Source organism: Engraulis encrasicolus, chromosome 1 (assembly GCF_034702125.1).
Source record: "Engraulis encrasicolus isolate BLACKSEA-1 chromosome 1, IST_EnEncr_1.0, whole genome shotgun sequence".
NCBI lineage: Eukaryota > Metazoa > Chordata > Actinopteri > Clupeiformes > Engraulidae > Engraulis > Engraulis encrasicolus.
Window position 1 is genome coordinate 26,473,187 of NC_085857.1, and position 10,000 is coordinate 26,483,186.

Below are 10,000 nucleotides of genomic sequence, written 5' to 3' on the forward strand. Positions count from 1 at the left end.
GCACTTTATAGGCCTAAATATCAGTCTTAATTTACTTCAACATTAGTCATAATGCTGACTAGAAAAGGGGACCAGCAAATTTGATCTGGGCTTTGCGTTCTATTAATTTTATATGGTTATGCAGAGAGTATGAAACTGCGCAGGGTAGCCTATTCGGTGCTACTGCATGGTTCCGAATTCGCTCTGGTCTACAGATAAAGGATGCGTGATGCTGCGTTTACCAGAGCAAACTAACAAACTTTCCTTTTGGCATTGACCTGCATGCTAAATAGTCCACTGTCCATTTTCCCAAATGAAATCAGAATATTCCCAGCACTTAGTAGCAGGTAGCCTATTTATACCGTTCCATATTTGTATTTGATATTGCGCATACATCCCCATTCACGGGGTTGTTCGACCCTTCACGAAATGACAGAGATACGGTTGTGGAAGTCCTGATGAAGACCTGTGTATTCGAAACATGTCTGCTCTTTTAATCATGATTTAGACATATGTTAATAAAGGCTTTTTAATTCACTTCCTCATTTTTGTTGTCTGGATGAACCTTTTTTTGTTGCATAGGACGTATCCTTTGTGGTACCGATCAGCCCTCAGCACCTCATCGTTTAAAGGACCAGTTCAGTCAATTTCAATATGCTGTTGTATTGCTCACGCTACCCTTGACTTGTCAGTACCCGGTGATGCCACATGTTTCAGCTAAGCCCTTTCCAAGATATGAGCTATTCTAATGGGGGCAGCGTTTGTTTACATTTTTTTTCTAATTAACATAGGCCTACTCCAAATATTTGACTAAAAGATACCGCTGTTTGCTAGTTGTCTGCTGATGTTTTATAACCTTTCGGATGTTTTTAGGATTTTTTTTTTTTTAATGAAAATTTAAACAAAGCGCTGCCCCCATTTCAATGACCAAGATCTCGGTAAAGGCAGAAGAAGAAGAGAAAAAAACCTCAGGTACTGACAAGTCCAGGGTAGTGTGAGCATTACAACTGCATGCTGCAATTGACTGAACTGGTCCTTTAATGCTTCCGCCTACCCGCAATCATGTGAATCTTCAGCAAGGCCTCTTCTGCTAATGTGATAGGGAGCTGTAAGTTGCCTGGGCTCAGCCCTCTGCAATAAGGGCACTTGAACGCAGCATAGCCGGCCGCCTGTGATAATTTGGCTTAAACACAGTGGGGGAAACGGCTTTAAGGAGATAACAAGAGAGAAGATGTCTGAAGAGGCTCTATCCATTTTCTGTGTAGTATTCAAAAGGATGTACCGTAGTCTCGTATTCCTGAGTCTTTTTTTGCTCTGGTATAACATAGAGTGTCTCCTACTGTACCTATGTGATCAAGTCATTGTATTTTAAATAGAGATGCACCGGATCCAAGATCCGGTTTCCGGATCCGGCTGGATAATAGGGTTTTTAACAGGATCCGGGTCCGGCAGGATCTTAAGCAGTGGATCCGGTATCCGGCAGTTACCTAAAAATCAGGATCTGATGCATCTCTAGTTTTTACGTGGCCCAGGCTTTTCAGTCAGTCTTTCACAACCCCAATCGCTGCATGGAGTGAAAGCCCTTTGGAAGCGGCCGTTGCAGGCAGTGTGGCAGTAAGCCAATGACTCTAAAAAATAGTTTGAGCCAACGTAATAAATAGGGCCCATGTGTGCGAGTAGGCTATGTGTTTCAACCCTTTTGTAGGATCCGGTATCCGGTTCCGGCAGGATCTTAAGCAGTGGATCATAAAGCAGGATCATAAAAATGAGGATCCCAATTTTAATTAGAGTTGAAAGCAGGATTAGGATTATAGGAAAGCAATAAAACATAGCAATAAGACAGGATGTTAAGTACATGACACAACAATTTCCTTTTTCGAAGCTGTTTCTGTTCTCGCAGGTGGATACTGTACATAACATTACATCTACTACATCACACATGTATTCTGTTAAAGGTGTGTGTGTGCGTGTGTGTGTGTGTGTGTGTGTGTGTGTGTGTGTGTGTGTGTGTGTGTGTGTGTGTGTGTGTGTGTGTGTGTGTGTGTGTGTGTGTGTGTGTGTGTGTGTGTGTGTGTGTGTGTGTGTGTGTGTGTGTGTGTGTGTGTGTGTGTGTACAAGGGCACTTGAAGAGAAGAGACAATTTGACTTACACACTTTGGAGAGAAGTTAAAAGCAGATTCAGTATGAGACGTCTTAAGTGGTGCTATCCATTATCTGTGAAGTTTTCAAAAGGATGTGCACAGTTAAAGGGGCACAATGTAGGATTACGTAGTGCCTGTCTCAAAATCTACACAGTCATGAAAAATACTGAATCTTTTTCATCACAGAATGCCCGCAGTTGATACAAATGTGAATATGTATTTGGCTGTATGTAAAGCGATTTTTTCATATTGTGCGGATCGCTCTGTGAAAAGTTACACTCTGGGTTCTCAGCGGACAGACCGTGAAAGTGGTCACATGAGTCATCGTTCACTTACTAATGACTCAAAAAAGCATCTGTTGACTCGGTACAGTGATTAATTAAACATTTAATCCTACATAGTGCCACTTTAAAAGTGTTAATTCAGCACTGAGATAGTATTCTGAGACCAAATACTGTACACAATAGAGGATGACACATTGAGTTTCTAAGTGTTGAATTAAAACTTTATGTTTTATTGTGTATTCTTTCATTCCATTGTCATTTTTCGCAATGGCTGCAGATAGAGTAGGGATGCCGAGATGGTGGTCCCGAGTTTTCCTGAGACTAGGGAGGGAGGGGGCCCAAAGTTAGGTCTAGGGCTGGGAGATATGGAAAAAAAACGAAATCACGATATGGATTACTTTATATCACGATAACGATATATATCACGATATAGCACAATTACATATGTTTTCAGTTATTCTCTTTATTTGCTCTTTATTTTTTCATGTCGCAAAACAACCTTTCTTTAAAATGGATCTTTTTATTCTTATTTTTACAGTTACATGAACTTATAGTGTGTATTGTGACAACATGAAATGCAATTAAATGATATTCAATTGTATAAAATTGATAAAATTATTACTACCACGATATAAACGATATAGGAGAAAGGTCACGATATACACTTTTATATCACAATAACGATATATATATCGTCATATTGCCCAGTCCTAATTAGGTCCTCATTACATTTCTATGTATTGAGCTGGGGGGGGGCTTTCACATGACTTTGTCCTGGGCCCGGCCAAAGCTATCAGCAGCCCTGCCCTGGGGGAAACACTGTGTGGATGTTATTTATCTCCTGCTTAATGTAAGGCTCCTCCATTTTCTCCCCAAGTGTTCAATCTGGTTTTTTTTCATGGGCGCTTCTCAGCGTGATTGATGACTTCCTCATAATGGGCAATAAGCAGCCGGCAGCGACAAGAAACAAAACTGAGGCAAAGAAAAAAAAAGAAGAAGAAGACAGTGGTGCCCTGCTGCAGAAGGAAGCTGTTCTCTCTGTTTTGGTTTTATATAGGCTATGTTCAAAAACCAAAAACTCTTGCTCTTGGATATGTAGAAATATATATGGTGCATACAGGGTGTATATACTGTGTGTGTGTGTGTGTGTGTCTGTCTGTCTGTCTGTCTGTCTGTCTGTCTGTCTGTCTGTCTGTCTGTCTGTCTGTCTGTCTGTCTGTCTGTCTGTCTGTCTGTCTGTCTGTGTGTGTCTGTGTGTGTGTCAGTGACAAAACTTGATTGGTATGCTTATTTCTCTCTCTCTCTCTCTCTCTCTCTCTCTCTCTCTCTCTCTCTCTCTCTCTCTCTCTCTCTCTCTCTCTCTCTCTCTCTCTCTCTCTCTCTCTCTCTCTCTCTCTCTCTCTAACATATGGAACATCTATGCGTCCTGTTCTTCAAGCACAGTTAGTTCTGCTCATCTTCGACCTAATGCATCCATCCATCCACTGTACTGTATCTAACCTTCTTTCCTCTGATTCTCACGTGTTCCCTCCACCAACAGGAAGTTGGACGCGTTCATCTACGACGCGGCGGTGTTGAACTACATGGCGGGCCGCGACGAGGGCTGCAAGCTGGTGACCATCGGCTCGGGGTACATCTTCGCCACCACGGGCTACGGCATCGCCATCCAGAAGGACTCCGGCTGGAAGAGAGCAGTGGACCTCGCCATTCTCGCCCTCTTTGGAGACGGTAAGGAAGGCTCATATAAAGGCATAAAGCGCACATGCACGCACACACACACACACACACACACACACACACACACACACACACACACACGCACACACACACTATACGCACACACACGTCACATGTTACATGTACGGTAAGGAGTGCTCATATAAAGGCATAAAGTGCACATGCACGCACACACACACACACACACACACACACACACACACGCGCACACACACACACGCACACACACACACACACGCACACACACGTCACATGTTACATGTACGGTAAGGAAGGCTCATATAAAGGCATAAAGCGCACATGCACGCACACACACAGGCCCGCTGACAGCTTTTGCTGGGCCCAGGATGAAGTAATCTGAAAGAGCCCCCCCCCATTCAATACAAACAATATAAATGAAACCCAATTTTGGGCCCCCTCTCTGGGCACAGGACAAATGACCCCTTTGTCCCCCCCTGTCAGCTTCCCTTCGCACGCGCGCACACACACACACACACACACACACACACACACACACACGCACACACGTCACGTCACATGTATGCATGCAAAAAAAGATAGACAAACACACGCATGCATGCACGCCGCGTGCGCACGCACGCACACACACACACACACACACACACACACACACTCACGCCCTATCAATCTCTTCTCAATCTGTCCTTATCTGTCAGCAGTATTGATGCTACACTATGTGCCAATCTTTATGTACCTATACGTCTTTCACTTCATTCACTATGTTCCTAATGTTCATCTATTCTGCCAATATCTATCTTGTCATCCTCTCACTGTGTTACCTCTCTTTCTTTCTTTCTTTCTTTCTTTCTTTCTTTCTTTCTTTCTTCTATCCTATGCATTCCTTCTATCTTCCACTCCTCCTCATTCCCTCATGATCTCCATCCTCCTCTCCCTTGTTGTCATTGATTCTCTTTCTCTCCATCTCGGTTTGTGTTTTCCTGTCTTTCCCTACCTCCTCCCTTTTCCTTTTCCTCTCCCCCTCTCTGTCTATGTCACTCACTTTCTTTTGCTCTCTTGTTTTGACTCTCTTTCTATTTCACTCTTTCATTTTACGACTTTGCTCTCTCTCTCTCTGTGTATTCCTTCTGTCTCTCACTCCCTCTACCTCACTGTCACTCATTTTCACTTTTGCTCTCTCTCTCTCTCTCTCTCTCTCTCTCTCTCTCTATCTCTCTCTCGTCTGTCTCTCTCTTCTGTCTTCTCTCTCTCTCTCTCTCTCTCTCTCTCTATCTGTCTTCTATTTTTGCATTTCAATCCCTCTCTCCCGCCTACTCCTTCTCCCCCACATGCGCTCTCTCGTCGTCATTGGCGATAGAATTCTAATTCAATATCTCGCACAAGCGCAATTCACAGGTCATTTTCTCATTTGCGATCGGGTTGTTGAATGGTTAAAAGTCAGCGTGGGGGAGGGGGAAACGTTATCGTTTTCTCCATGGAGGAGGGGCGTCAGCGAATTGCGAGTCCACAAGTGCAAGTCAAGGATGTGAGTTTGGTTAATGGAAGGCACCCCACTGTGTCTCTTCCTGTCCATCTGTTCTGCTTCCTCTATAGTAGTGTTTCTCAACGGGGGCGGTACAGCCCCCCTGGGGGGGCGTTGGGGAGCCCTAGGGGGGGCGATGAGAATTATACAGTAGAGAGGGGTTGGTGCTTAGTTGTCACTGGGGGCATTGGTCCATTTCATTGTTTTAGGACTAAGAGGGAGTTGGCAGGCTTATGATGAGGTCAAGGGGGGCGTTGGGAGGCTTAGGATAAGGTCCAGGGGGTGTTTGTTCAAAAAAGGTTGAGAACCACTGCTCTACAGTCTTGACTTTGTGTTTGTCACCCTCTTCTTTCCCCGTGTCAACCCCCCTCAGTGACAACAACTGTTTCAATGTCCGTAGTACTCTACATACTGTAATGATACCGGATGATATCCTCAAACATTTTTGTGGATTAGTGCAGTGTTTCTCAACAGGGGTGCCGGGGCACCCTGGGGTGCCGCAGGACCCCCTCAGGGGTGCCACGGAAACATGGCTGATAAATAAATAAGACAAATATGTATTATATTACATAAGTTAATGCTAGTCAGTGGAATCTTTCATCTGCCATTTACGCACAATAAAGTAAATATAGGTAGCCCCAGTCAGCTGCAACTTCTAACGTAGGTCGTGTGACGTCTCCAAACTTGTTACTTTTCTAAGCTTGTGTGGTATCGGATGCGATGCCATGTTACGACTTGTTGGTTTGGGGTGCCTTGAAATTTTTCATGAATTGAAAGGGTGCCTCGCCTAAAAAAAGGTTGAGAAACACTGGATTAGTGTACACTTTTTGCTCTCAACAGCCCCCATGTTTGTTACATCGTTGAACGTCAGATCTGGCAAACTGCCAATTCTCCGCAATAACAGCATAGTGTTGATTCGAAAGATTTGTGTGTAAGAGACATGGTTAACCAAAAAAATGTCAACAAAACGATCAGTGGTTTCTGTGATGATTTGAATTTTGACGGTTGATAAACGCTGATGACACATGGAAACCGTCATTTCCGTTATGTGTATCAGACAGAACGTGATTTGGATTTGGACACAGTGTACAATGCAGATTTTGGAAAATACCATCTGTCTTTGTCTCTCCTTCTCGCTTTCCCTCTCTCTCTCCATATAGCTTCCTCTGGCTCCTTCTCTCTCTCCATGTCTCTGTCTTTGTCGCTTACCGGTACTTTCTATCTGTCTCTCTCTCTCACTCCAGTATTTCTCTGTGTCTATCTATCTTTAACAGTCTCTCTCTTTTTTTAATTGTTCTGTCTGTCTGGCTGTCTGTTTGTCTATCTGCCCCCCTCTCAGTCTTGACTGTTTGTCCCCCTCTTCTCCCCCCGTGTCAACCCACCCCCAGTGCCAATATCTGTCTGTCTTTCTCTCTCCTCTCCTTCTCTCTTTCCCTCTCTCTCTCTGTCATCTTGTTCCTTTTATCTTCCTTCACGTCTCCTCTTGTGTCCTTGTCTCTTGCTGTCTCTCTCTCTCTCTCTCTCTCTCTCTCTCTCTCTCTCTCTCTCTCTCTCTCTCTCTCTCTCTCTCTCTCTCTCTCTCTCTCTCTTACTCTTTGACTAAAGTATTTCTCTTTGGCTCTTTTTACTTTTCTGTAGCGCCCTCATTGAGAAACACTACTGTAATTCTTCCTCTCAGTTTTCTGTCAGTGCATGCATTCCAATATGCAGACTTGTTTCCTCCACTTGTTCTTGTGGCCTCGCACCAGGAATTAATATGTCATGATGACATCACTGATAACAGCATTATATTTCAATATCTCGCAAAAGCTCAATTGTAAAGTCATTTTCTCATCTGCAAACTGGATGGTAAATGAAAAACAGTCCCCCAAAAGTTGTTGCGGCTAGGCTGACAGCGGGGAAACTTAATTGTTTTATCCATGGAGGCGGGGCGTCAGCAAAACGCGAGGCCACAAGCACAAGTGGAGGAGGGGAGTGTACATATTGGACTTGCGCCCTCTGTCTCCTCCTCCCCTCATCTGCCCATCTGTGCTGCTTCCTCTCCAGTCAGTTTGTCACCGCCCCCCCCCACCCCTGTCAACCCCCCTTCGTGCCAATAACTGCCTGACTTTCTCTTTCCTTCTCTCCGTGCCTTCCTCTTGCTTGCCCTCCCTCTCTCTCTCTTTCCATATCACTTTCTCTTGCTCCCTTTCTCTCTCCATGTCTCTGTCTTTGTCTCTTACTTTCTCTCTCTCTCTCTCCCTTTCTCTCTCTCTCTCTCTCTTTCTTTCTCTCTCTCTCTCTCTCTCTCTCTCTCTCCCTTTCTCTCTCTCTCTCTCTCTCTCTCTCTCTCTCTCTCTCTCTCTCTCTCTTCTCTTTCTCTCTCTCTCTGTGACAATTACTGTCTTTCTTTCTGTCTCTCCATCTCACTCTTCCTCTGTCTATATCACTTTTTGTCTCCTTGACTCTTCTGTCTCTCTCACCCTCTATATTTTCCTTTTTTTCAATATCTGTCTCTTTCTCTTTTCATGTGTCTATCATATCTCATCCATCTCTCTCTCTCTCTCTCTCTCTCTCTCTCTCTCTCTCTCTCTCTCTCTCTCTCTCTCTCCCTCTCTCTCTCTCTCTCTCTCTCTCTCTCTCTCTCTCTCTCTCTCTCTCTCTCTCTCTCTCTCTCTCTCTCTCTCTCTCTCTCTTTCTCTCTCTGGCGCACACTCATATGTTCATACACACACACACAGAGAGTCACACACACACTCAGAGAGTCACACACACACACACACACACACACACACACACACACACACACACACACACACACACACACACACACACACACACACACACACACACACACACACACACACACACACACACACACACACACACTAGCTGTTCTTCCTTGAAGAGAGTGCCAGCTCTGCTAGTCAGCAGATGAGTGATGTATTGCAGAGCAGCAGCAGCAGCAGATGTTTTTTAGATAAAAAAAAGAGTATAAAAGAGTAAATATCTCTAATGTCTTTTCCTTTGGTTTGCATCTCTCCAGTGTTGCCAGATGTACAATAATGATTGTATTTGTATCATTATGTCCATTTTGCCCTCTGTACGATCAAAAAAACATGATGTACGATAATTTCAGAGTTGTCATTCAGGTCGTTGAGATGCCTTGACACAACAATGTGGGTCTTGTACGATAATTTCCTCCCAAATAGCCCCCAAAAACGATAATTGTGAGGTTTTGGTACGATAATTCAGCATTTTCCATCTGGCAACATTGTATCTCTCCTACATACACAATTTTACAATGTTCATTCAGCTCTTACTGTAAAGACTTTGACCCAATATGCTTGATTAAATCAGTTTATAGTTGATTGTTAAATTTAAGTTCTATAGTGTTGAATGAGTGTTAAATTAACACTCAGTCCAATTTAATAGTCTTTTATAGCGTACGCAATCCTAATCTCTAAGTGTGGACAATACTTCAATCAGCACTGCAGAATTTACGGTGCATGTTTTTAATTTTATGTTTTTTTAATCTTTTTTTTCCAGTCTGACCACATGTTTTTGCGTATGAAGTTGTGTTGAAGTTAAGGCACGCTCCTCAAACGCAATGGTAAAGCACTTTCACACACTTTTGTCACGTGACAAGGTTTGTACAGCTTTCCTGCCGTGTCCGCAATTTTCTGTTACCATGGCGAATTTCTGTTAAATTCTGCTAAACGCGAAAATGCTTTGCTGTGCCCTGACCAAGACCTCTCAGTAAAGCAATGTTTCTGCAGCTTTTCGTTTGCCAAGACCAGCGGAATTAGCAAGGGATTGGCGAATTTATTGCGAAATTGTGCCCTGCCCAAAACCATCCCTAAACCTAACCTGTCACAGGGCTTTGTGGAGCATGCCTTAACTTGCAAAGGTGTAGTGCACACATGCGATAGTCTGTTCAAACCAGCGTGACATGTTGACAAGGCAAGGCAAGGCAAGGCAAGTTTATTTATATAGCGCATTTCATACACAGGTGCAACTCAATGTGCTTCACCAAGTTAACAAATGTAAATGAAAGGAAACAGGGAAGAAAGAAGGAAATGAAGTCCTGGGTAATTTCTGCAGTGACAAGCCATGTTGATTTTTGGGGCTTTTTAGGCCTTCATTTTTTCGTGATAGGACAGTCGAGATGGGCAGGAAAAAACTGGGTAGAGAGAGAGACGGGGGAGGGTCGGCAAAGGACACGGGCCGGAATCGAACCCGGGTCACCGGTGTAGCAGTGCAATGGCCTTGCGCTTGATCCACGGCATGGGGCTATTCAGTTATTTCTTTGCTCTCACTCACACTGTGCCAAGCTCACTGTCAAAACATTACAGAGCACTGCAGAAATTACACAGCAC

General features: G+C 43.9%; 1 protein-coding gene across 1 annotated transcript in view; it reads left to right on the forward strand.

Moving 5' to 3' along the window:
• grin2bb (glutamate receptor, ionotropic, N-methyl D-aspartate 2B, genome duplicate b) overlaps positions 1–10,000 on the forward strand; it is a 330,977-nt gene that overhangs the window by 278,909 nt on the left and 42,068 nt on the right. Inside the window, exon 15 of the mRNA XM_063199452.1 lies at positions 3,945–4,132. Within this exon, the coding sequence (XP_063055522.1) occupies positions 3,945–4,132 (188 nt within the window). The remainder of the gene's footprint in view (positions 1–3,944; positions 4,133–10,000) is intronic.